The sequence below is a fragment of the Ovis aries genome, chromosome 10, assembly GCF_016772045.2.
Source record: "Ovis aries strain OAR_USU_Benz2616 breed Rambouillet chromosome 10, ARS-UI_Ramb_v3.0, whole genome shotgun sequence".
Taxonomy (NCBI): Eukaryota; Metazoa; Chordata; class Mammalia; order Artiodactyla; family Bovidae; genus Ovis; species Ovis aries.
In genome coordinates this window covers 76496079-76522654 of record NC_056063.1, presented here as the reverse complement: position 1 = coordinate 76522654, position 26576 = coordinate 76496079, and the positions used below count along the sequence as shown (strand labels likewise).

Here is a 26576-nt window from a genome sequence, read left to right as displayed (position 1 = left end):
GGGAGTCAACTAAGAGGGGGCCGTGGGACCCAGGGATGGGGCTCTGGGAGAAGCCTGGGGAGCCCGGGGCACTGCAGACCCAGGCTGGGGCAGGAGGGACACGGAGCCACAGCCCCAAGGGAGAACAGAGGTGATGGGTGGTCAGGGCGGAAAAGATTCTTACGGCGCTTCCAGAAATCATGAGGCCGAAAGACTGACTGTCAGAGAAACTTGAGCAAAGTACAAAAAAAGAAGAAAAAAATAGCTGAAACAATTTTTAATTCCAAGAAAAACAAAAAGTTGTCCAAGAAAGGAAATTAATCATAGTACACTCTGTGCTTTATCTGAGAGCAGTGTTTACATAGCTGTGATGCTGAACTGAATATGGACTTCACCAAAATCTGTGATGCGAGCCCTGCTGGAGGAGTGGGGCTGAGTGACAGGCGCATTTTACCAGACTCACCGAGCATGCGATGTGAACTGCTGCGCCTCACTGCGGTCCCTCGAGGCGGGTGGCTGACACCACTTCCTGACAGTGCAGGATACTGAGTCCCAGAGGGGTGATGTGGTTTGCTTAAGGTCACACAGCTGGTTAAGTGGCAGAGCCAGGATTTCAACTCAGGCAACCTGGTTCCAAAGTCTGTCCATAAAACTAACACTGTGCTCACCTGCTTTGGGGTAGGAAGGCAGACGGTTTAAAACATCAGGAAGCTGTGGTACCACCAACAATATGGAGATATTAATAAATAGCAAATACAACAGTTGAGAGGCTTAACCAGGTCTCTGCAAGGGAGTGGGAATGGGTAGAGATTTTATTTTTCTTGGAAACTTACTTGACTAGTTCACTTTATGGACACACTGGGCTTCCCTTGCGGCTCAGCTGGTAAAGAACCCACCTGCAATGCGGGAGACCTGGGTTCGATCCCTGGATTGGGAAGAACCCCTGGAGAAGGGAAAGGCTACCCACTCCAGTATTCTGGCCTGGAGAATTCCATAGACTGTATAGTCCATGGGGTCGCAAAGAGTTGGACACGACTGAGCGACTTTAATCAGAGGGAAGGGACGCTAGAGCCCCAGGGCTCAGGGGTGCAGTCCCCCGCCGGCCAGGCCCAGCTGTGTGGCCCCAGCCCTCACTGACCTGGGACTCAGCCCTGAAGGCCTGGGTGGTTTTCGGCGCCCTCGCGGCTCTTCTTGTTCTGTGGTCACCAGGAGGAGCAAGGAGAGAGTAAGCCGGGGTGAGGGGGCTGGAGGGGCGAGGGGGCTGGAGGGGCGAGGTCACCTGGGAAGAGGGGGAGGGCCTGATGGGGCCCTGGGACAGGCTGGGGGGCCGAGCCGCGGGCCACCAGGGTCCTGGGGGACGGTCTGGCGAGGGTGGGAGCATGTATTTGGGTTCGACCTGGAGCTGCTACTGCAGAATGTGCTGGAAGGTGGGGCTGGTTGGTCCTCCTGCCACCCCTCCCCCCTCTCCCTACCCCCCGCCGTTTCGGTCCTCCCCAGGCATGCCACCCCCTCCCTCCCTGTCCCTCAGCAGTAGGGGGCCTGTGTCCCCTCTCCCCTGTACCCCGAGTCCAAGTTCTCATTCACACCTTGACTTTCAAACCCATACAGCTGCCCGATGCCCCCCGACGCCAGCCTGGCCTCCCTGAGCCATCTGGAGCTGAGCTCCATCAGGTCTCTGCCCTGCGCAAGGCGGGCTGCTGAGGCCACAGGGCAGGCAGGGGCAGCCGTGTTGGCTCGTGGGCTCTGCCCATCCGCTGCAGACACCCTGAAGAGATGGGGCAAGGCCTGGACCCCCAGACCAGCTCGTTTGCTGGGAAGAAAGCCCCAAGGGCTTTGTGGCTTCCCCAGGGGCCACCCGGCCACATGGCTGGTGGCAGGGCCTGCCTGGCACACCGGGGCCAAGTCCCGCAGTGTTTGGTGGGTTGGGGGCCAGTGGGGCAGCGAGGTGCCAGCCTCAGATGAGGGGCCTGGCCACTGAACTTCCCTGTTTCTGCGTGAGTCCCTTATGCCCGATCACTTTTGGTCTGTTATGTAATGGAGTCAGCCCAGACCCAGGAGTGAGTAAATACGTACCTTCTCCATTGCAGCCGAGGTCTCTCTGCTGAGTCCCAGGCTGGCATCCTTAACCTCCGGGGCCCTGAAGAAGGAAGGAGCGCTGAGAGGTGCAGTTAACGCCATGCCCGGGCCAGAATGTAAACTGAGCGCTGAAACCGGAGCTCCCTGTGTCACCGATGACAGGTGATTATTATATACAGGTATACATACATGTATTGCCATTTATGTGCTAATAATCACAGCACATACATGTCTACCTCTACATGTGTGCATATATTTGTCTACTTCTCATTATTTATTTTTCTGTAATATTTGTTTCAAGTCCTTTTATTGAAAACTGACTTCACGAAACTGCAGCCCTGCCGGGCCTGAGCCCCGAACAGCCTGTCTCCTCTGAAAGTCTGATCTCAAAGCCGGCCCGTCCTCCAGGACCCCGTCCTCCGGGACCCCGTCCGTCAAGGAAGGCCGCTGGGGAGCGGGGCCGGCCGCGCCCACCCCTGACCTGTCCACTGTCTTCTCTGCCCGCAGCTCTAGCCGCCTGGTCCCCGTGTTCGTGTACGGGACGCTGAAGACGGGCCAGCCCAACCACCAGGTCCTGCTGGATGGCACCCACGGGCACGCGGCCTTCCGGGGCCGGGCCTGCACGCTGGAGCCCTACCCGCTGGTGATCGCAGGTGAGCACAACATCCCACGGCTGCTGAACCTGCCAGGCCGTGGGCACCGCGTGGCCGGCGAGGTCTACCAGGTGGACGAGCGGATGCTGCGCTTCCTGGACGAGTTCGAGGGCTGCCCTGACATGTACCAGCGCACCCGCCTGCACGTGGCCCTGGAGGGCACGCGCGCACCCCTGGAGTGCTTCGTCTACACCACGGCCACCTACCCGCCCGAGTGGGTCCACCTGCCGTACCTCGATGACTACGACTCACAGGGGAAGCATGGGCTCCGCTACAACCCGCGGGAAAACAGATGAGCCCAGCGGGCAAGGGAGGCCGGGACCAGCCCCGAGGGGCCGCGCTCGCTGAACGAGGGCGCCATAAAGTCCCTGGAAACCGGTACTTGAAACAAATACTCTTATCTGTCAGGGGGTGGGCAGGGAAGAACACCTCTTTTTCAGTGGCAGCCGATTTCCCGAATAATTTGGAGGGACTGATAACAAGACTGTTTCTGAAATCTGTCTCACTATGCTGCTTTCTTGCTTGCTGCTTAAAGAGCATCTTGGGTTTGAATGTACCGGATGAGAAAAACTCAGGACTTTAATTCCCCTAAATGGCATTTGAAAACTCATGTTATCATGCTTTTCTGATTATGCTACGTGTTTTTTTTTTTTTTGCTTTGCTTTAATCTGAAGATAACATTTAAAATGAATATCAAGTCTGTGTGACAGCTAGATTTTAACAGCCCTGCTGTATTGATTCTGACCTGTAGCACTGAGAAAAGAAAAAATTTTAAAGCTGATTTTAGACATCTCAATGTAATAAAAGAACCTCAAGAAACACATGCTGTATTTTAGAGTTCTTTTGAATATATATGACATCATTCTTCACAATTTTTTAGATCAAGCTTATATAGAGATGATTAAAGATCATATCAAGTTGAGAAATTGAATATAAAAGTATTGGTGCTACTGTTAGCCCTCTTTCTGAGTCTGGTAGCAGGTTCTTTTCCTCCTAGTCTAGCAAAATAGCAAGCACACACTTGCCAGGCCAGCAGAGCAGCTGAGCACCCCGATTTCAGAGAGGCTCACTGGAGCCCTGCCCCAGAAGGGAGCTGCTGTGGGGGACGAGCTTTCCAGAGAAGAACTAATGCATTAGTAATTTGTTCTTCAGGCCTGACAGAAAGCTTGGCTTCCAAATACAAACAGCACTTAAAATAATTTTTGCACGGCACGAAGTACCAGTTACTACCCACCTCCATCTGACACTCTGTCAGAGTGGCCTCAAGGCCCACATGACTCTGCCTCTGCTCACTCACCAGCAAGCAGGAAGCGCATCCTGAGAGTTCCAGACCCGGATGAAGGTGCAGCTGCTGGTCCGGGTAACCTTGTTCTCCGTCAGAAGAGCTCGCTCACGCATCAACTTAATAGTAGACTGAGATGGCTAACTGCATCTGCTCCAAAAGCATGACTGTTATTTTTAGCCCTTTTTTTCATAATTGGAAACTCGCTTCACAAAAACAAAAAAGAGATGATGGGAATCCATTGCTGGGCTCTGCAACCCCACCACCACCACTGGGGCCTGGGAACCCTGACTGGTGCTCACGCTAGTGCCCTGGGAGGGATGGGGGGGGTCACACCCGCGGGCTCAGGGGACCCACACTCACTGCTATACCACCATGCGTGCTGTCTGGGCGTCCGGAGATCATGACCAGCCAACCACAAGCGGGACTCAGGGCCTCAAGCAGGATAAAGCAGGTAATGAGATTACAAGGTGGCAAATGCTCATTTAATGAAACTGAAGGCAAAGAACTGGGATTTATATACATTTTTAAAAAGCATCCCAATGAAATGCTGGTATTTTAAAGCCTACTGGCACAGCCTGTAGCCTCTTAGGTACATTGTCTTCATGCAAAAAAAGGGCAAACTAGTATTTAGACAAATGCTCAGTTTTATTGGTTTCATTTGGACACTAGGAAATCTCACAGCAGAAGTACAAATCATATGTACAAGTATTTATATCAATAAAAAATTTCCATTGGTGATTTTTTTGGCAGAATGTTGGTTTTGACTATATGTAGAGTAAATATGACCATGTAAAATCTGCCGCGCAGGGGTGCTCCTGCCGAACGCCTGAATAAATTGAGTGTGAAAGAATAATAATACAAATGGCCAATTAAATTGGGTGATGACTGAAAGGCTGCAAATGCTTCATTCCAGTTCCACAAGCAGGTCTCCTTCTCCAACTGTGTCTCCAGCTTTACAATGTACCGATTTCACCTTGAATTTGAAAAAGAAAAAAAAGAAGAGGGGAGAGTAAGAATTACTAAGCAGACCAGGAGGAAGCAGTCTTGTCTGGTTCTGGAAGTGAAGGCGCAGCTGGGCAGGTGCTGGAGCGCAGGCAGGAGGCCGGCGGTGGGGGCCCGTCGAGGGGACCTCGCTGAGGGCGTCCTCACGTGGTGGGGCTGGCCCTCACCCCGCCTTATCCTTGCGGCTGCTAGAAGCCGCTATGCCCCGTGTTGCTGCGGTCCTTTGCACCGGGCGCCCCGGGGTCAAGGCCGGCGAGGACGATGCTGGGTGAGTCTTCACCCCCGCCTCCTGTCTCTCACAGGTTCAGGTTTGGAGAAATGCTCCCTCACGGTTAATGGTAGGAAAAGAGAAAACCAAAACCAAACCCCACACACAATTATCCAAGAGTCAGAACAGGTATTAATCAACAGCAGAAGTGCCCGGGCCTGATCCGAAGCATCCTGTGAAGGGAAATGAAGTTCTCAGAATGAGGGGTGAAAGCCGTGGCTCCCACGACGTCACCTCCGTGCCCCAATTTCTCCTGATTTCAGTCAACTTTTGCTTTCCCAAATTTGTGTTCACAGTTAAAACTAGACAGCCCACTGGACTTGGTGGTTCTTGCCTGGACGTGAGGATGAATTAGGTTAGAAGTAGGCATAAGGTTAGAAGTCACTGGCCGTCTGAGCAAGTGGCAAAACAGCCAGAGCTGTGGGTTGGGTGCCCTGGCCTGCAGTGGCGAGAGCGGCCTTCATCCCCTGAGTTCCAGCCTGGGCCTTTCGGGAAGAAGAGAACCTACGTGGCAACACTTGGAAGGCCTCGTTCCACGGGGCTGTTTGCACTGAAGTGGCTGCCTTTTTTCTGTAACCTCAGATATGCAGATGACACCACCCTTATGGCAGAAAGCGAAGAACTAAAGAGCCTCTTGATGAAAGAAGAGAGTGAAAAAGTTGGCTTAAAGCTCAACATTCAGAAAACTAAGATCATGACATCTAGTCCCATCACTTCATGGCAAATAGATGTGGAAACAATGGAAACGGTGACTTATTTTCTTGGGCTCCAAAATCACTGCAGATGGTGACTGCAGCTATGAAATTAAAAGACACTTGCTCCTTGGAAGAAAAGCTCTGACCAACCTAGACAGCTTATTAAAAAGCAGAGACATTACTTTGCCAACAAAGGTCCGTCTAGTCAAAGCTATGGTTTTTCCAGTGGTCATGTATGATGTGAGAGTTGGACTGTAAAGAAAGCTGAGTGCCGAACAACTGATGCTTTTGAACTGTGCTATTGGAGAAGACTCGAGAGTCCCTTGGACTGCAAGGAGATCCAACCAGTCCATCCTAAAGGAGATCAGTCCTGGGTGTTCATTGGAGGGACTGACGTTGAAGCTGAAACTCCAATACTTTGGCCACCTCATGCGAAGATTTGACTCATTGGATAAGACCCTGATGCTGGGGAAGATTGCAGGCAGGAGGAGAAGGGGACGACAGAGGATGAGATGGCTGGATGGCATCACCGACTCAATGGACATGAGTCTGAGTGGACTCCGGGAGTTGGTGATGGACGGGGAGGCCTGGCGTGCTGCAGTCCATGGGGTTGCAAACAGTCAGACATGACTGAGCAACTAAAATGAACTGGTTGCTTTTTAAGGTCTGGAGCCTCTGGTGTTTTGACAGCTGTGTCCGTCATAATGCTGTGACTCAAGACTAGATGGCCTGCCTCCACTGTGAACCGGGCCGCGGGAGGTAAACTGGCCTCTCAGAGCAAGAACCGCCAGCCCCAGGCAGGCTTGGGCCCGCTCCTCTGCCCTGGGGGGCAGGACTGAGCAGGCAGGGCAAGGCCAACGTGCAGGTTCATCTAGAGCCCCTCAGCTTCCTGACAGCAGCCAGGAGTCCCATGAGGCTCTGGGCCCTGAAGCCATCAACCACACGCAGGGGCAGGCTCCTGGATCCCTGAGGGAGCTAAGGCTGTGTTCGTTTCAGGATCGGATCCCCAGCCTGGCACACTGGCCCTTGGTGTGCATCAGACACATATTCTGGATCCTCCAAATGAGGCCAGGTTCTCATCACGAAGGGAAATCTCGTGCCAACAATGCAGCGTAAATGTCAGCTAATCCCGAGGAACGCATAGAACAATTTTTACAGGAACACAAACCAACATGTTCTCGTTCACGTCTTAGAAAGGAATCAGGTATGGCAAGCAGGATTCCCCTGGAGCCCAGATCGCATCAGTCTCCCCAAACTGGGAGGAGACTGGGAACAGTCGTCCGAAGCCCCCTCCAGCTGGGCCCGGCACTGGGCCTCTGTCCTCCCGGCTGGGGTGGGACTGGGCGTCCCCGTTGGCCTGGCCCCTGAACACGGGTTTCACTTGCTCTGTGGGAGGCGGACAGAGGCCGCGTCTGACGCCAACTCCACAGGCGGCCGCCAGTGCCTCTCTGCCAGGACACCCACCGTACCCGAGGCTCCAGGGCCCTTCCCAGGAGTGACCACAGCGCAGAACACGGCCAGTCTGCACTGCTGTCCCCACACACGAGCCACGCCTCGCTCCACTGTGCAGTGCTTCCAAAGCAAAACACCCTTCAGAAAAGCATCGTTCTGCTACAAACGGTGCCTTTCAAGTTGGGAAGAATGATGAAGTTACGCTTAAAAGGACTTTCCTATTTTCTTCGACAGAAAGTACATTTAAGAAGTTTTAACAAATCTCAGTAATACATCTCTCTCTCTTTTTTCCCCCCCTCCCTGAATCGTGAAGTCCCACATGTGTATGTGGGCCTTTCAGCTCCTCTTGATCTAAAATTGAATTGTTCTCTTTGTGGAGAAGTTACCTTTGTAGAGTTGCATTAATTTCTGCAATCTCTAAAAACCATTTCCTGCTGGGTCACCTATGTCTCAGATAACTCACTGCCTTTAAGACAGATGTAAACATTAAAAATTAAAGACCCCTTAATTTGAAAGACATTAAGGTGAAGAACAATTGTTCTTCAACCCATCCCCTCCTGCACCCCGGATGTCACACAGACTCTCCCAGGCCCGACATCTAGGACTCCAAGGTGGAGGCTCCGCTTGCCATCAAGGCATGGCCCTTGGGGACGTACCTTGCCAGTCTTCCCAGCCGTCATACTGTTCTGCATCTTCATGGCTTCAATCACACAGATTTCCTGACCTTCTGCTACCTGGAAAACGCACAAAGAGGGGACAGGCGTGTGAAAAGCATTCGAATTTCACAACAACGTTCAAGAGGGAGGCTGTTGAGTCTTCGTCAAAGCTCTGAAATATAATCGCAACAGCAAGAGTCTCTTAGTACTTGGGAATTCCCTGGTGGTCCAAGGGTTACGACTCTGCGCTTTTACTGCCGAGGGCCCCGGGTTCCATCCTTGGTCGGGGAACTAAGATCCCACAAGCCATGCAGCCAAAAAAACAAACAAAAATTGTCTCTAATACTTTATATTCCAAGCACATCTTTGGGGGACCGCAGACAAAGGCCCTTCCCTTGTTAAGTCATCATCTGAAAACTATCCCTGACAACTGGAGGTTTTGGGTGCTACTGGTGGGGCTTTCCCCAGGGAACCTCTGAATCAACTTCTGCCAAAGAGATGTGGCAGAAACAGAATGTCTTCCCTTAATCGAAGCATCCAGAATTAGCACGTCTCTACAGACAAAAAGACTCGTGGTTTCCAGTGGCGGGGAGGGGAGTGCCTGCGGATGGGTGCAGGGTTCCTCTGGGGGTGACGGCGTTCTAAGGCTGGCTGTGGTGATGGCCACACGATTGTGTGAAGAGGCCAAGCCACTGAGGTGCACGCCTTACAGGGTGATTGTATTGTGTGTGAACTTCATCCTGGTAAAGCTGTTAGCAAACGGCGGACTTTCTGTGTGGAGCCCTGGGGGGCTGCGAACCAGAGCCAAGCACCCAGGTCACAGGGACACTGTCCCAGCCTTTGCAAGACAAGCAGGTGGAGGGAGCCACTCCTCCATGGAGTGCCCTCTAGCGCCCTGTCCCCTCCTTGCAAGGGGCACTGACTACTGTTCACCAGCCGGTGTGGGGGAACTCCAGGCGGGGCTGCCATATAAACCCCTGGGGCTCAACCTGGGACTCCCACCCAGGTCTCAGGGTGAACAAGGGCCCTTCTGGATCTTCTCCTTTCTCTGCTCTTGACGGGACAGCACCAGGAGCCAGGCTGCGTTCTCCTCCTCTCTTCGTGGAAAGAGCCCCCGTCTTCAAAATGGGAGAGCTGAACCTCCTGGGGCACCCGGCTCTCTGGAGGGCTGCTGGACACCGGCGCCCATCTCGCGAGGCAGAAGTGCCCGAGAACGTTCCTTCCCCCCAAATCCCCCAACGATCCCCGGGCCCCCACAGCCCCCTGCGCCGCACAGGCTGTCTTGCTGGCACCAGTGCCGCTTGAGCCCGCGTGCTCCTCTCCTCCACCGGTTGGGTGGTGGGCTGCTGCTCCCTGGCACGGGATATGTGGGAGGAGAGGGGATGCCAAGCTTGGCGGCTGGCACGGAGGCTGGAGAGCTGAGCGGACACGTGGCGCCCGCGGCCCTCCGTGACCCACCAGCGCCTGCCTTCCAGGGAGCCGAGAGCCAACTGCGGGTCCGTCCTCACCACGTGGGGGGTGTCAGAACGGCCAGCCCGAGAGGCAGCACCTCAGAGCCTTTTTCTCTCTTTTCAGAGGCAGGAGGGACATGGCGAGATGGGAGGAGCCCTGCCTGCACACCCGGCGGGCCCAGACCATGGCTCTCAGAGGCAGCAGGTCCAGGGCTAGCCGCACACAGCAGCGTTCCCACCCGGGATGCGCGTTCCAGCCTCAGGGCCCACGGAACTTTCTGGGAAGTGGATCTGGAATTCGGCAACGGAAGTTCCGTCTAAAAAATTGTGATGGGTTCTCCGCCTCTGGGCTCCGAGAGCTCCTTCCTCACAGAGGGAGCCACGGGCGCTCGCCTGGCACCCTCGCCCAGCTGGGCTTCCTTGCTGGTGTCTGAGTGCCCAGAGCCCACCTCTCTGTCCTCGGCCCCAAGGGCATCTCTGTGGCGAGCACCAGCGTGCCTCTCTGGCAGCTGCTTGGCACTGCCGGCCAGATACAGCCCTTCACCGCTGCTCTACAGGATCCTCCAAAAAGTGACCTCGCAGTTAAAGCGACTGTGAAAAAGAAACGAATGAACCTGGAAGATTTCCAGTGGTCACCCAGGGGGCGTAGAAGGGCTGGGGGACTGGCCACAGCCCCAGTCCAGCTCAAGCCAGCTACACTGGAGGTGCAAGCAGAGCCTTGGAGCCTGGCGGCGGTGGAGACGGCCAGAAGCTTCTGGGGCTCCAGTGACCTGCAGGTCCCAGCGGCTCTGTGCGCCAGCAGCCAGGAGGGGATGTACAGGTAGCTGCGAGGGGTGGGTCTCCAATCACCCACCGGAAAAACACAACCTCTGATCCAGCAGAGATACTCGGGAGAGGTAGGCAGGTGCCCAGCGAGAACCATGCCTTCTCCCAGGTCGTGTCTCTCAATCGACTACGAAAAAGAAACCAATGAACCTGGGAGGTTTCAATGGTCACCCAGGGGGCGGAGAGCAGACTGACAAGGGTGCCCAGAAGAGCTGCTTAGAAGGGCTTCCGTGAAAGCACCCGCGACTGGAGTGCCGCTGCCTCGGGCCCTCCAGGCTCCCTCCTCCTCATCCTGTCTGGCTCCCTCCTTCTTCCCCCACCTCTGCTGGCCTCGACTTGACTTGCGTTCTCTGGTGGAACTTTAATTCATGTCTCCTTCTGCACTCACTCATTCACGCACAACAATCTGCTCTGTGGCGTGCTTTTTGCTCCTTAGTCCCTGAAAGAGGAAAAAACTCTGGGATAAGTTGTTCCCTGACGCTCCACCAAACAGACGCGTTGCGGTCAGCAGAATCGTGTTATGCACGCACGCACACACGGCACGCAACCGTGTAGACGCACGTGAACCTGACCTAAATTCAAGCTATTTCGTCCCTCGCCAATCAGGCAGGGAAGCGAACACAGTACAGGCCGGACGCCAAAGAACAGAGACAGGGGCTGGGACTGTGGCTACTCCCCCGACCTGCGGGGCCCACGGGCTCCAGCGCCAACAGTCACCCGGGCGGCAGGACACAGGCCTCTCCCCTCAACAATCTGGAAGCTTCCTTGTCTAGGGGTGCCTTTCACCCTCCCCTCCCCGAGCTCCAGGAGCAACAGAACACCGCCCACATCTCCCCCGTGTGCTTGGAAGCCGGGGCGCGAGCTGGCTGAGCAGAGAGGGCGCTGGACGGCCGGGTCTCCACCCGACAGCGCGCACGCGGGGCCGGGGCCGCCGCGGGGTTTGCGGGCGCACACTTCCCCGACACGCCGGTGGATCATCTGATAACAGACTTAGTGATTGTGACAGGACGTCTCCAATGTCGGGCTTACAAAATGGTCACAAGCCTCATGCAAGTCTTTTTGATAAACCTACTCGGCCTGATGTATTTGGCCGCTCCCTGTCTAATTGGTGTAAAGTTTGGAGGTCTGAATCCCGTATCTTTCATCCGGCTTATTGCGTCCTCTCCTTTGACACGGGGTCAGGGTTCACATTCGCATCCGATTATCGGAGCGCACTCATTAGGCGGGAGCCTGCCTTGCTCCGAAATGAGTAAGCCGCGGAGAAACCTCGGCCCATTTACTCGGCAGATTTTAGCATGTTTGGGAGGCCTGAATGTCACCCGGCACGGCTCTGGGCTGAAGAGTTTCAGACATCTCCAGCTGATGATTAATTGTGAGTGATGGGAAATAAAATCCAGTAAAGCCAGCTGCTTGCCATGGTCGGCAAAATGACTCTAATGGATATAGGCTGCCAATTTTCCAGTTTTACTGGCAAGTCTTCCAAGTGTAATTAAGGGAAGTTATAAATGATATGGAAATCTATCAAGTTCCATTTATTTTCAGAGGACTCTTTCCCCAGAGACTTTTATCTTCAAGCTTATAGTCGGCTTTGTTGTGCTAATGATTTAAACCACTTCTTATTTCTGATTAAAGCCCCCAATATCCTTCCACCGGGTTTGCTGTACTCCCTCCCCAGAGAGGAAAGACACAAAACCTTCTCCAGCATGTGTCCCTCTGGGACACCGCTCTGGCCAGAACGCATTTGGCAACTTGTATCGTTCCAACTGCAAACGCAAGGAGAAAGCCCCAAGAAGGTGCAGTGGGAGAAAGAGAGGAGAAACGGGGGAGAAAGAGCTCCTCCAAACATAAAAGGAAGCCCCCACTGACCCCAAGTCCAGACTTGAAAGCTGCGCTCAGGACCAGCCATTCATCAGAAGGTGCTGTAGCTCACTAATGTTATTTGATTTGGAATAAAAGCATGAAAATGATGGCAAAGGCCTAAAATTGGAGATGTGAAGGATGACTGCACAGTATTCCATTTCTCAATTTCATCCTTCAGAGCCACAAAATGGGGGTGACACAGTGACGGGATGAAATTTACAGTAACAGCTGTGGTCTTTCCACACAAGGGAGGCCCTTCTAATGGGCTGAGGTCTGTTTTGAACAGACGGGGAGTAACAAAACAAGGCTTCCTATTAAGAGTGTGCAGTCATATTTCTGATGAAGAAAAGGATGGTGGGAGTCGGATTTCCTTTAAGACGGTCCCTATCCTCCTCTGTTGTCCACAACCAGGGCTGTTTTTAAGGCGTTATCCTGGAAATAGAGGAAAGAGGCCACAAATGGCGTGGAGGGTCCCCCCCCCGCCCCCCCATAAGCCTACTCTCTAGCATCTCTAAAGTATGCACGGGAAACTGTGCCAGTGGCATATGGCTTTCTACTGCGCTGAACATTCATACAAAAGACAGGTTCATCAGTCACTGGAGTATCTGGATAAAAAATTAGCTCCTGATGGATGGTATTTTGAGCTTACCTGCTGCTAGTACATTACCAGAGAAACACAGGTTTTGAAACCCACATGACATTAGAAACTGCAGACCATGAAATACGACACGTGCAGGAGCACATAACGTACGCCAAATTATACGAAATAATAAATAAGCTGTTTAAGCCCTCTGCCTAAAACTGGGCCCGCTGCAAGGAACCCTGGGTCACTTCTACGCAGGCCAATTAATGCACAGCATCTGCTGTATAGAAGCAGGGCACGAAGCACTTCCGAATGATTTCAGCAATTAAAAGAAAAGTGTTTCCTGCCTGTTCAGACAGCAACTGTTTCAATGCAAGAGTGAGCACCAAATCACTGCATGCAGCTGAAAAATTAAATCCCTTTTTTTGTGGGGGAGTGGGGGGAGAAGGGTGGGTGGGAAGAATTTTTATGGAAAAGGTAGCCTTCTTTTGTTGTCCTACGTTCTGTGTTTTTCTGCCAAATTAGACAGAAGGCTCGGAGGGCTCACCGGCCCGCCCTGGTCTCCCCTTCTGCTGCGCTGGGCCACCTGAAAGCAGGGATCAGTGTCAACCCTGCTGCCGACTCCACAAAAGTGAAAATCCTTCAATTACAGTTTTAAAGGCTGTGCGACTGAGAACACAGGTGCCTGAATGCGGTGCATTTTGAGGCCCTTAGATCTGAAGACAGACGCTGTTAACAGCTACAAGCAAAAGGCATCTTAGATTTGGTTAAAAAGCAATGCGAGGATCTGATTATAATAACTTCCTCTTTCTGAGCTGGTAAGATAGGGTGGGTAATATCCCCTGATATTTCCCAAAGAAGAGACGTGCATTCACATCCCAAGATCTTCATGTAAAGAGGGTGGGAGAAGAGACCCCAGGAGACCGGGCAGTGTTTAAGCAGCGATGGAAGGAACCATCATCAGATTACAAAGAAAGAGCGGGCAGGCGACGGAAACGCTGCCAAAGCCCTTATCTGCAGCGTGAGGCCTCCTTTACTGGGTCTGGGCACCCAAGACTCCCTCAGGAGGCTGCTAAGGGGAGAGGCACTGGCCCAGCCCAGCACTCCTGGGGTCTCCTTGCCCTCCCATCCAAGGCTGCCATCCTGACCTGGACGCAAGCTGGGCATCAAAGCGGGGAGCTCAGAGTCTGGGGCAAGAATAATGAGAGGCGGCCAGTACAAAACGTGTCCAGCTTTTCGGGAAATTCCTTAAAATGAAGAGAATTACTACTTCCCACCACCCCAAAGTGAGCTCAAAACCGGAGTCAGAACCTCTAAGTTACAAAGAAAACCAGTTAAAACTGATGTCACTGATGGTACCTTTAACAAATCACTCTGAATTCTCAATCTATGTGAAGCACGCTGCTTTAAAGGACTCTGTGAGACAATGACCTTTTAAAATTTATTATTGGTACTATTATTTTTAGCAAAATGGCAAGTGAAAGTATTTGGAATCTCCTTAAGGTTGGGAATTGTCATCTTCAAAAACGTTTAAAACAAAGAAAACATGTTGCCTCACCCCAAGGAGATCATCCCTTGAAAAATAAAATCAGATGCCAACTTGTAGACATGCCTACAATATCTGACTGGTCCACAGAAATATTTCATTTTATATTGATCCTTGTCAAGTTAAAACTGTAAAAACTCCCCACCTGTTACGATCAACAAAAACTTATCAACAACAGTCAAAAATAAATGTCATCTGGAGAAGATAGAAAGGCCAAATTCAGGATGGCCATTCCTCTGAAGAAGGCAGGGCAGGAATTCTGCTGGGCAGAGGCCACAGGCAAGTTCTCCGTATCGGCCATGTTTTGTTAAATAAATAAAATCTGAAGGAAAATATGGTAAAGGTGAGCAGAGAGCACATGAGTACCTGCATTATTATACTCTACAATGTTCTCTATGTCTGTAGTATTTCATAATTTAAAGTTGAAAAATGTTCCAGAACGAGCGCATGAAGCTAGACGTGCCTTGGAATACAGCCAGGTGTGCATGAGACACGGGCAGCTTATGCAACACACTGAATTGCCCCCGCTATGTAAAAGTGGAAACAATAATGGCAATTCTTTCAGGACTGGACATCCTAGAAACTGGAGACTCTATCCAACACCCAGGCTCGGTCCTCTGCCAGGGAGATGTGGCTCTCAATACTGGGCTGCGTGAGGTTGAAGTCACCCCCACTCAGCCCTTCTCCTGTGGGAGACCTGCGGGCAGAGGCGGCCTCAAAGGCGAAGGGGAAGGTCTCCTGGCAGGTTCATTCGATCTGCCGTAAGCGCAGTCACAGGTGGTTCAGGGACGCTGGGCAGCTCTGAGTGCCGTGCACACACCCGTGTCTCCAGAGCAGTGGTCGTCCCCACCCGCCCCGCCCCCCAGAGGAACACATGCCGGGAGGAAAGTCAACCAGCATGAATCTTGGGGGGCACGCCTAGTACTGATCCCACACTTTATGTTCTCCTTGTGCACTTTATAGAATATGCCATTTTTTGTTTTTTGCCTAAGACAATTGTTCATGAGAGCAGCAATCTCAAACAGCTAATGACCCTTCTGCTAACGGTCAGTTTCATTACAAAGTGGGTCTTCCTCATCTCAGCCCCACTAAGCTACTCCAAACTCTTGTCTTGCCAAAACTGAACAGGCTAAGTGGTTTAAAAAAGCAGCAACAGGTACTTAATACCGATCTAGGATTTTACCTGGTCTGACAAACTAGTCACTTACAAAATCATAATTAAGAAAGAAGGAAATGTAAATGGGTATACAGCCTGCTTCTGGTTCATGTCTCATAGTGTGTGATGTATTAGATGGGTACTGTTTCTTTTTCTTTTTCTTGTAATTTCCCATTTTATTTAGGTATAACTGACATGAGTATACTGTATAAATTTAAGGTATACAGCCAAATGAGTTGAAGTTCATAGATCATGAAATGACTACACCACAATAAGTTAATATCCATCAAACTAGATGAGCATTTCTGATGCAAATCGCAGATGACTGTAGAATCTAAACAGAACTTGAAAGAATCTTACTCAAATGCAATATTAAAATGTCCCCATGGTTGCCTCACTTTTATTTTTTGTTTCTTATGTCAAAGCCAAAATGAAAATTGTACCACAAATTCAGCAGTGGTGAGTCTAATGCTGGGGAAAAGAAAAATATATTCAGCATCATTCTGAAAGAACATATATTTTTAATATTTTTGTTCAAGAAATTATAAAGACAGTAGTTTAAAAACTTAAAACAAGTTATCTTTTAAATGTTAGCTTTGATTATAGAAGTGCCCCTGGTTTATGATATTGTTAAATGTATAGAAAAGTAGGTATTTTTTCAAAACGAAAAATCAGTTATTTTAAGATTATTTTCAGAAGGAAGATGAAAAAGGCACACAGGAAAGGCATATAAAAGTCACTCTGGCAACTGTTTTCTGAATTAAATGTGTGATTCTAGCTGTTCTCAATCCACCCTGACTTCATTTCTTGTTGGTTTACATGCTTATATGCATTCTGCTGCTGCTGCTGCTGCTAAGTCGCTTCAGTTGTGTCCGACTCTGTGCGACCCCATAGACAGCAGCCCACCAGGCTCCCCGGTCCCTGGGATTCTCAGGCAGGAACACTGGAGTGGGTTGCCATTTCCTTCTCCAATGCATCAAAGTGAAAAGTGAAAGTGAAGTTGCTCAGGCGGGTCCGACTCTTCGCGACCCCATGGACTGCAGCCCGCCAGGCTCCTCCGCCCCTGGGATTCTCAGGCGAGAGTGCTGGAGTGGGCGCCATCGCCTTCTCCGGATATGCGTTCTACTACTTATGAACTAGCATTCCCTCCCAACATATTAAAAAATATTATATAATACTTTAAAAACTGATTTTCCTACCACATTTAATGTTAAACAGCATGTAATAGACACTGAAAAAGTACTAGCGACTTTTGCTGTGTGAACTTAAAATGAGCATGAAGAGTAAAACCCAGCCTCTGTGCTGGGGATGTGGGTGGGGGGCAGGGCGAGCCCTCTCCCCACTGAGCTCTCTGACCACCTCTAAACAGCCACCTTGGGTCATTTTGTCCTGAGGCCCTTTATGGTCTTTTAAAACTCTACTTCGCAGAACAGATTTGCCGTTTATTACCTATGTGACACGCTATAGTTCCAGGCCCACCATTCCAAGACGCGTCAGGTTTTATTTACACTAAACATAAAAATTACAGATGGCTGGGATTTAAACCATACAAAGCAAACAGAATACAGGTAGGCCCCTCCCTGTTCTCCTGGTCAGTGTTTTCCTTGAAAATACGCAGGGATGACTGATTCCATTATCTTTCTACTGATAAGAGGGGAACCCTGGCCCAGCTATTGTTATTGCTAAGAACAAGACAACATGCCCCGCAGTGTTAAAATAATTTTAAACCTCAAAACTGGAAAGCTACCAGAGTTATTTTCCTGCAGTGTCCTCAGGTATGGGCCGTGCCTTTGGCCCAAGAAAAGTTCCTTGTGTTCTTATTACGCAAGGCAGCATTAATTGTAGAAGCTGTTAGGAGAGCAGGCAATTAAACGTCTCACACCCTGCATCTGGTTCAGGTCTTAGCGGTCTGGGACATTTTTTACAAATGATAACTCAAGGGAAAATACTGTTTTATCAAAATACAATGATACAGAATATGAAAGAAAGTCCTGCAAGGACCAAAGTGGCATCGGAAGCTGGAGAGAGAAATTTAAACAAACACCTGCCCTCCATGACCAGCCTGGGCACACAGGTGAGCACTGAGAAGGTGACCAGGGGGCAAGTCTGTGGACCTCCCCCCCAAAGCCTGTCACGTGCTCTATCTTCAAAGAAATACTTAAAACAGAGGCCCCAGTTCCTTCTCAAGGCAAACCACTCTTGAACACCCACATTTAATTATCGGTGGTGGTTTCCGATGTCTGAGCTCCCCTGAAATGAACCAAGACCTAATACCACACTGTCCCATTTTACTAAAATGCTGGGCTTTCCCACATTAAAATATGAACCAGGAAACGGAGATTACGAAGGCCAAACACTTGTGGTCTCTGGAGCAGCTAGGCCAAGAGGAAGCTCTTGATGTAAAGGAGAAGGCTGCGGGCTCCCCGTCCTCCAGGGAGGGCGCTGCCAGCCTGAATCCCAAGCCAACCCCCATCTCTCAGCAGGAGCACCGCCCCATCCTCCTCCCCCTCCTCTAAGGCCCTGATTCAGGTGTTAGAAAAGTAAGGATTTCAGTGACTGTTTCTTTCCTAAGTGCAAATGTGGTTTTATAATTAAAGTCGCGTAATTAGAACTGACAAGCTCAGGATGGCTGCATACAGCCTCTGTGGCTTCCAGAAAAAGCTTAAGGAGGAAAATGAAAAAATAAAAACAACCAAAACACGACTCCCTCCCATTGTTTACCAGCCTACACTCCTAGTCGCTAGGAGATTCCACTGACTGCTCTGCTCATGGAGTGGGTATAGGCCTTCTCAACGTCAAGGCCAAAGTCTTCAGAAGGAAGCGATACAAGGCAATCCCCACCGCCATATTCAACCCAATCTTGAATCCGCATCACCTCTCCCAAATCCTTGATGCTAGGTAGCCTAACAGTCCTAAAGAGGGCTTTCTTTTGGGGATGTCAGTGCTTTCAAACGTAACAATCCCCAGCTCCGAACCTCTTTTAAAAGCCGGTACTTCCATTTCTGTGTCATCAGGTACAGCACTTGTTGGGTCAGTTTTCCAACTTCACATATCAGTTTCAGGCCTAATCATTTTAAAACAACTGAAACCAATCATTTTTTGTTCATATTTGCCTACTGCAAGTACTTTCTTTAGAAGCTAATGCCAACCAACTACATCAGTTTTTCTCAACATTAGTTTACTTACGTTAATAAAGAAACAGAGAGGCAGTTTTCATATCATGTTTACAGGAAAATGCATAAATGCCTGTGACATAACTGAGACACAAAATGGAATCACCATATCATCCACTGAAGACCATCGTGCTTGGCTGTGCTCTCCCAGCACAGAAATAAAAATGCAAGGACTGAACTGTTCCCTGGAAACCTTCCGGTTGCTTCTTTGTTTTCTTTCTACTTTCAATGCTGATCAATAGATTTCTATCTGTTCTAGGACAATGACTGTATCCTACCAATCTGTCCACAGCAAACGACCTGGAGACTGAACATGTGAGGAAATACGAATAATATACCCTTGATTTGTGCCTTAATGTCACAAGGTCAAAATGAAAAAAATTCAACCTCTGATCCTAGATTTTATTTGGGAAGTGCTCTGGTATCACAAAGATTACGGCAATAACTGTCCTTAGCACCCTTCCCGTTTATTCCAGGATGCATGCCAAAAGTTCCCCATGGGCGGGGGAGGGGGGACTATTTCTTGGTATGACTTCTTCAGGAATGCTTAAACCACAGAGAGCTAGAGGGTAAATAGGAATTTTAAATAAACGCTTCCTGAGACGCTAAATTTGCCAAAGAAAAATGGATCTGGCCTTATTTCTGTTCCAGTTTCCCTGGGTCGTTGGGGAGGAGAGGTGCTGAGAGAGACTGTGATGTGAAATGCTGGACAAAGAGCGTGCAAAAGGTACTCTGCTATATTGTGGGGTGATGTGACTCAAGACTGGGACCCTGCCTTGGTCTGCCCCCCCCCCCCCCCCCGACAGACAGGGACAGTCCTTACCAGGTCCCCGGGCTTGACAGAGATGGCCACCACCACACCAGGCATTGGGGAGCGCAGAATGCTGCTTGTGTCCTCGGCAGCTTTTTCCAGCATAAATTTGTGCAACTCTGCGGCAAGTTTGGTGAGGATACGCACCTTGTACTACAAAGGGGGAGAAAAAAAAAGTGAGATCACACGATGAACTTTTCCTCCTCCAATGCAGCAACTGTTCAAAATCAGTTTGCAGCTTTTAAGTTACACCACCTCTGAAGTCACATAGTTTTTCACGATTGCACACAGAAGCAAAACGCATTCGTTTGCTTCTGCCCTATGCTGTGAGCCAGTTGTGTATGAAATTTCTTGAAAGCGGAACGAGTCCAGTAATTCATTAGTGACAAACAGTAATCATCCTGGATCATTGAGGAAAACATCTTAAAACCTTACAAAGAAGACAGAATTCTCCTGTATTCCCTTAGAAACTTTTCCCAGCGGACACATTCTGCAGCTGGGCCGGCCAGCAGAGAGGCGGGTGCTGCCAGCACTCACCGGTAGGTGGCAGCAGACGGCTGTGTCAAACCCCCGGCTCCCTGAGACAGCGGCTGGACCGAGTTATCAGTAAGTTAAGACAAAAGGTTTTGGTGTTCATTTGGGGCAAAAGAATATTTAAAATTCAGGTGTTTTTTTTTTTTCTTTCCAGTGACATAAAACATTATATTCATGATTGAAAAAGTTACTTTTTCTTTTTAAGCACAACATTACGTGGTCTTTCCAGCATTAACATGATGGTTCGAGTTGATGAAAATGAAATATAATGTGAATATCCTCTACACCAAGAGACAATAACTCGATATTTTAAAAACCACTGAAGGGAAACGATTGCAAGCCCAGGACTTCAATGGCCCATATTCTAGGTGGCCCCTCAAATGATGAGGGGCACATGAAAGGCACCTCTGTCCACCAGAACCTTTCTAATACAAGGAATTTCTGCCCGGCGGGGGGCGGATCCTAGATCTCTGTGAATAAACACACGGGTCCAAACAGAGACAAGACACGGTTGGGGGAAGTCTTGCTTGCTCAAGTTGGAACCACCACCTGAAGATTTTTCTGATTCCTACCAAAGAGCATCTCAGCTGGGGGCAAGAGAGATGGCGTGACCGGCAGCTCCATTTTGTTAGAAAAAAGCTGTTGTAGCTTAAAGACTCCTTGGGTATTGTGATAGCAGGGAGGCAAAAGCCAAATGGAATCACCCTTCATCCTGTCCAGGGCGGTGGACATCTCTAAGTGTGTGCTCAGGGCCTACTTTCAAAGGCATGGGAGGGGGAGGCTGGGGGCGGGGAGAGGGCCCACGGAAGAACTTGATGGCCTAAATTCCAAGTGGACTCGTGGCGCTGTGACAGGTTGAATAATAACGTCTTTTGCATGTTTTCCTTTACTCCTGAGCATGTACTTTGCAATCCAGACGTACACGTGTCTGCCAGTTTCTGAAGGATATGATCCTTAAGTGAAATTACAGCGCAAATAAAAGCTTTTTGCTCCTATTAAAATTCATCTGAGTCATAAGTGGCGAGGGAAAAAGCAAGGAGAATCACTCTGCTTGTCACTCCAATAAACATTCTGGGCAGAGGGGCTATTTATCAACGACAAAATGCACCTCAAAGTCCTTCATTAAATCTATGGGGGGGGGGGGCTGGCTTGACTGCGGGAGGGGGGGAGAATATAATTGTACCAAATTGCACAGTTTTAATATCTGCGCTCTGAATGCCTTGGAAAAGCAAATCCCACCTCACTAGAGGCATCAGAGTCAACAACAAAGTAACAGAAAGTTACCCGTCTGCCTGACATCCTCCCGTGCGGCTTCTTCTTGGGACTGCTTAGCGCTGGGTCCAGCTGGCTAGTTTTCCCCCGAACATACAGATCTTTTCTTCTTGTGTTTCGCACAATTTGACTTCAAAATGTGAACTCGGGGCAAGGTTATCTTTCTACACCCAGGATAATTTGATTTATCACACTTCACCATGGAGGATACCCTTAAAAACCAATGTTAGCTGCATCCCAAACCAACCCCTTCGGGTAAATAAAGTGCCAGGATTGTCCCGAGCACCAGTGCACCCCAGAAATGACAAGATCCTGACTACAACTGGATCCTTTTACTATTTTTGTAATTTTCCTATCTGGATTCCTTTCTCCGTGGGACTCCTGCTTTGCTTGGAAGGAGATGTAAAAGACTCACAGAACTCAATGCCTTTGGATGCGGTCTTTGTTATTGATGAGACGTTCCTTTTCCTTTTGTATTTGTTTATTGTTCTTAAATCTGTTTGGGGGATAAGCGACTTATTGTAATCACAAGCAAAAAATAACAACGGGCGTAAATGCCTTGGGAGAGGCTCTGTTGCAAACAGTTGGCTTTGAGATGACCTTTCTGAATAGAAAAAGCAGTGGTGGAGGAGAAGGTTTTCGTTTTAAGGTTACCTTTGATGTTGTCCTGGCCCTTCAGCGTGCCCACACGACCTCTGGGCTGGCACTGCGGCGGGCCAGGGGGCGCTGGCCAGGATGGGAGGCGAGCGGCAAGGCAGCACTGAGGCCCATCGGGGTGAACTGCGTGGTGAGAACTGCAAACGCTTTCTGATGCCCCAGAAAGGGAGCCATTTAAGAATGCGCATGAGGGCTTTCAGAGCTTATGATCAAAACAGCTATTTATTGGTATCTGAATTCTTAGGGGGCATAGGCAGAGCAGTCAACGAGGTGAGAGATTTCAGGAAAATACTCTATGATGTGTGCGCACTTTTATCCTATGCTAAATATTTTAATATTCCTACGGGGTCCCCTAGGACTTTTCTGGAGAGTTTTGCTGGTAAGTTATTATCTTCAAGCAGGAAAGTGTTACTCGCTCAGTTGTGTCAGACTCGTTCGGACTCCATGGACTGTAGCCCGCCAGGCTCCTCTGTCCTTGGGATTTCCCAGGCAAGAAAACTGGAGTGGGTTGCCATTTCCTTCTCCAGGAGAATCTTCCCGACCTAGGGTTGGAACCTGGGTCTTGTGCACTGCAGGCAGATTCTTGACCGACTGAGCCCAAAGCAAGCAGACAGACCACCAATTCGCTGTTTTGGGGGTGGCTGGCCAGGATGCTAAAGGTTCACTGATGAGAGAGAGAAGCAGAATCTTGGGAGAAGCCAGAAGGTTCTGCCCTCCTCAGGTCTGGAGAAATGTCTGCTTGATGCGGAGGCTGCTTGCTGGTCAGGGGAGGCTGGAAGCTGAGCGGCTCCAGGTCTATCAGGAGGGAACCTCACCTTCCGGGTATGGGGAGGTGCTCTCCAAACCACAGGCAAATTATTAAGTTCCTGAAAACACACTTCTTAGTGTAAGTTGGAGTGGAAAACAGGTGCTCCCCGGAGCTCCAGTTCCTCAACCCAGGCTTTATCTAGTAACCGAATCATGGTCAAATAACCCCAGCCCCAGCTTTTAAGCAAATTCATTTTGTGGCGTCTGCAGTGAAAAACCATGTCTAACAAGAAAATTTCACCCTAGAAAGTTCAAAAGAAAGAGATAAAAATCATACCAGACATAAAAAGGATCAGGAAGAAAACTATAAGAGATGGACAATTAAAAGGAACATAGCAGAACTGTGTTAAAAATGAACATACAGCTCTCAACAGGGAACCTGAATCAGGAGGGGAACGGTGGTGAGGCAGGGGCTGCCGGGTGGGGTGGTTGCTAGGGGAGGAGTGGGCCCGTCATGGTTTGGGGGGAGAGATGCTTTTTAACCAGACTTGGTTAATGGAAACATCCTGCCAGTGGGCGTGCCCATTCCTGCCCAGCACTCATGCTGCTCGGTGCCCCGGGCAGCAAAGAGCCCTTTCAGCGGACACACTGCACTCAGACGGTCACACAACGCACCGTCTTGCTGGTATCGGTTCGTTTAGCATCTGTGTCCCCTCATAGAGCTTAAATCCCCGTGCTTCTTCCCGAGGCCTCCAGACATACCAGCGGTTTTATGCACCCCGCGTGCCTGTAAGACTCAGGGGTCTGGGGGTCCCCTCACAAGACGAGTGCTTCCGATTTCCTTATTTTTTTCAGTTGTGTCTTCAGAGGCTCCTCTCTCATTCCTCGTAAAGCAGGCTCAGCTCCGGTCTCCCTCCCTGCATCATTCTTCCCAGAGCAAGAATTGTGTATACGTCCAGCTAATGCTCTGCTCGCGGTTTTCATGTCAACCGTGGGCCCGCGCAGCCATCACAGACTGAAGGATAAACGATGAAGCTTCACCATCAATTATTTTACATCAGTTATCTTAACATCCTGAAGCACTGGCCTTGTACGGCACCTCGGCCCTGGCTAAGTAAGGTGGCCAACACTTTTGTCCAAATACAAGGATCTCTTCTCATTCAGAGTTTTATACCTTCTGCCCCAAGGGTCTGCAACGTTAAGCTGTGTCTTCATTTCCACAGTGTGGCAGTGAGAGCTAAGGCTGAAATGCCTAACCCTAAGCCGGAGGGAGGGAAACGTCAATGGTTCAAAAGTGACAGAAATGCCGAGTTGCAGAAATGATGATGCATCTCTGAAAACAAAGGTGTTTAAAAAACCTAGGGGAAAAAAAGCCCACGAGAAATACAGCATTTAGGTGGAACCAGGGCTGTAATTCAAGCTTGTTTTCCTTTCCTAAATTCTTTGTGGAACACACAATTGACAAAGCAGCGGTTTGAAGCCAGGTGAAACACATTCCCCTCTACTTCAGCACCAGGCCCTGCAAAACCAAACCGACAGAAACTGTCCACGGAACGGCGCGAGAAACATACAGGATGAAAGCCTGTCGCCGTCCTCCTGGAAGTACAGGCCTGGCGAAGAAGGCGAAATGGAGAGACAGCAGTCCAAGCGCCTGGCACAGCGGCCGGCACCGGGCAGCCGTTAGCGTAATACGGAGACAACTCCATCAGCACAGTCTCAAGGTAGCCGTCAATCAGAACGCATCATTTAATCCAACAGCACTCGGAGGACTTTCTCCGACAGCCCGCGTGACAGCGTATCTACAGCTCTATTTATATCGGCTCCGGGTTGTGTTTACAATGCTTGTTGTAATTAGAAAAGACGCAACAGGCAGCAATATTACTGAGATCTCCATTTTGCGGTATTGCCCTGGAAAGTGTGATCTTGCTTCACAGAGTCATGCTAAATGACAAAAGGCTATTTTCTTCAATCTCCCGGCTCAGACAGCACTTCATTTGCAGCTATCTATAATTAGATTAATGGTGTAGTGCAGTACAAAGCAGGCCCACTTCACATCAGATAGCATATGAATTAAGACAAACACTTATTTCAATTCCAGGCAGAGAAAGCAATGACTGGGGTATTTAGCATACCCTTTATGGTGGAATGAGATGTTAATTGTGTACCATTACCTCTAAACTGCTTGCTTGTTGTATAAATCACTGTGCTAATTGATGCAGAGATAGAAATGTAGCCACAGGCAAGAAAGCAAAGGAATGAGGGCTGAAGATGGTGGATAAAGGATTATCGACTAAAACCATATGGAGATGAGGCTCCTTTGAAACCTTTCCTTTCTGCCCAGGAGCTGGATTTCTAACAAGTACAGAAAAACTGTTGTATCAGGAAAGAAAATTTAATTTTTTGCGTTTCTTTTTAAAAACACAAATATCTTTTGAAAGTTCCTAGCCACCAGAAATCCAACTAAGAGGCAGGTGGAATTAATCTGAAGTACCCGTATAACAATACGGAAGGTGTAAAGTTTTCAGACAGTCAGAGCTCCCTGTCTGGGTTTCTGGCTCCCAGGTTTACTAAGCGATACCTGGAGGGGATGTTCCTGACATGCCCACAGGACAGAAATAAAATTTTCCCAACACCTGAGGCTGTTCTTGGCTTGGGAAGAACGGACTCACTGGAAAAGACCCTGATGCTAGGAAAGATTGAAGGCGGGAGGAGAAGGGGATGACAGAGGATGAGATGGTTGGACGGCATCACCAACTTGATGGACAGGAGTTTGAGCAAGCTCTGGGAGTTGGTGATGGGAAGGGAAGCTGGGCTGCAATCCATGGGGTCGCTAAGAGTCAGGCATGACTGAGCAACTGAACTGAACTCTAGGAACAGAGGCTGTTCTTACAGAGGAAAACACAAAATGAGCTTGGGCTGGCTTAGGTATGTGAGAAGACGTTAATGATGTAGAAATGTTTACTTGGGGCGTGAAGCTAACAGAAGAGGACCATTATCATCTGCCACTGGACTAACGGTGACTCTCCACCAAAACCCTCAGATGCGACTCCTCTGGTTCATGATTTTACACCAATAGGAAGGAACGAGAAAGGAGATAATTTTTTCCTGTCTTTTTTTTTCTTTCTAAAACTAGCAAAAAATAATAAACACAAGCACATGGTAATTTAAAATGCTGCTCTTCCTTGTTAAAATGTCCCATTCAGCACCCAACAGCTCTTATGGGGTAAAACGAGCGTCTCACAAATACAGATATCAAATGCTACACTCGTGGTTACAGATCCACAGATAAATGTGCTCCTTGGAAGCTCATAAATCAAGTCTGTGCACTCCGTGTACGTGTTCACAATTTTTTTAAGTGGCAAAGCAACACTAAGGTGCAAATTACTGCTGTGCACTTTTTCACAAATTCAGCAGTTTGGTAATTAGCACTGTTACAACAAAACTTTATACAGAGAACAAACAAAGGGGGTCAGTTAGTACTTCAAATTCTCATCTGCAGAGTAACAGTTAATACATCCACCTAATGCCACCCAACTCCAGTACTCTTGCCTGGAAAATCCCATGGGCGGGGGAGCCTGGTAGGCTGCAGTCCATGGCGTCGCTAACAGTCAGGCACGACTGAGCGACTTCACTTTCCCTTTTCACTTTCATGCATTGGAGAAGGAAATGGCAACCCACTCCAGTGCTCTTGCCTGGAGAATCCCAGGGACAGGGGAGCCTGGTGGGCTGCCGCCTATGGGGTCGCACAGAGTCGGACATGACTGAAGCGACTTAGCGGTAGCAGCAGCAGTGCAAATACACATTTAAGAAATGCTGTATATGGTTTAGCCTTGTGAAACACGAAAGGCCCTAGAAATGCAAAGAAATGCCAGCAAAAGAAACAGTGTGAACTGCC

General features: G+C 49.6%; 2 protein-coding genes across 13 annotated transcripts in view; one reads left to right on the top strand and one right to left on the bottom strand.

Annotated features, from left to right (window-relative positions):
- Positions 1-3529, top strand: part of GGACT (gamma-glutamylamine cyclotransferase) — a 52879-nt gene extending 49350 nt beyond the window's left edge. For all 11 annotated transcript variants that reach the window (XM_027973756.3, XM_042255037.2, XM_060394659.1 and 8 more), the window contains 2 exons: positions 2067-2217; positions 2563-3529. In XM_027973756.3, coding sequence (XP_027829557.1) covers positions 2156-2217; positions 2563-3004 — 504 coding nt within the window. In that variant the 5' untranslated portion in view covers positions 2067-2155 and the 3' untranslated portion in view covers positions 3005-3529. The remainder of the gene's footprint in view (positions 1-2066; positions 2218-2562) is intronic.
- Positions 3350-26576, bottom strand: part of PCCA (propionyl-CoA carboxylase subunit alpha) — a 378551-nt gene continuing 355324 nt past the window's right edge. Inside the window, exons 22-24 of one of the 2 annotated variants that reach the window (XM_015098256.3) lie at positions 19484-19624; positions 8067-8144; positions 3350-4966 (exon numbers count right to left, since the gene is read on the bottom strand). In XM_015098256.3, the coding sequence (XP_014953742.2) occupies positions 4898-4966; positions 8067-8144; positions 19484-19624 (288 nt within the window). In that variant the 3' untranslated portion in view covers positions 3350-4897. Of the gene's footprint in view, positions 8145-19483; positions 19625-26576 lie in introns of both variants that reach the window. The other variant, XM_060394658.1, reaches the window with a different exon arrangement.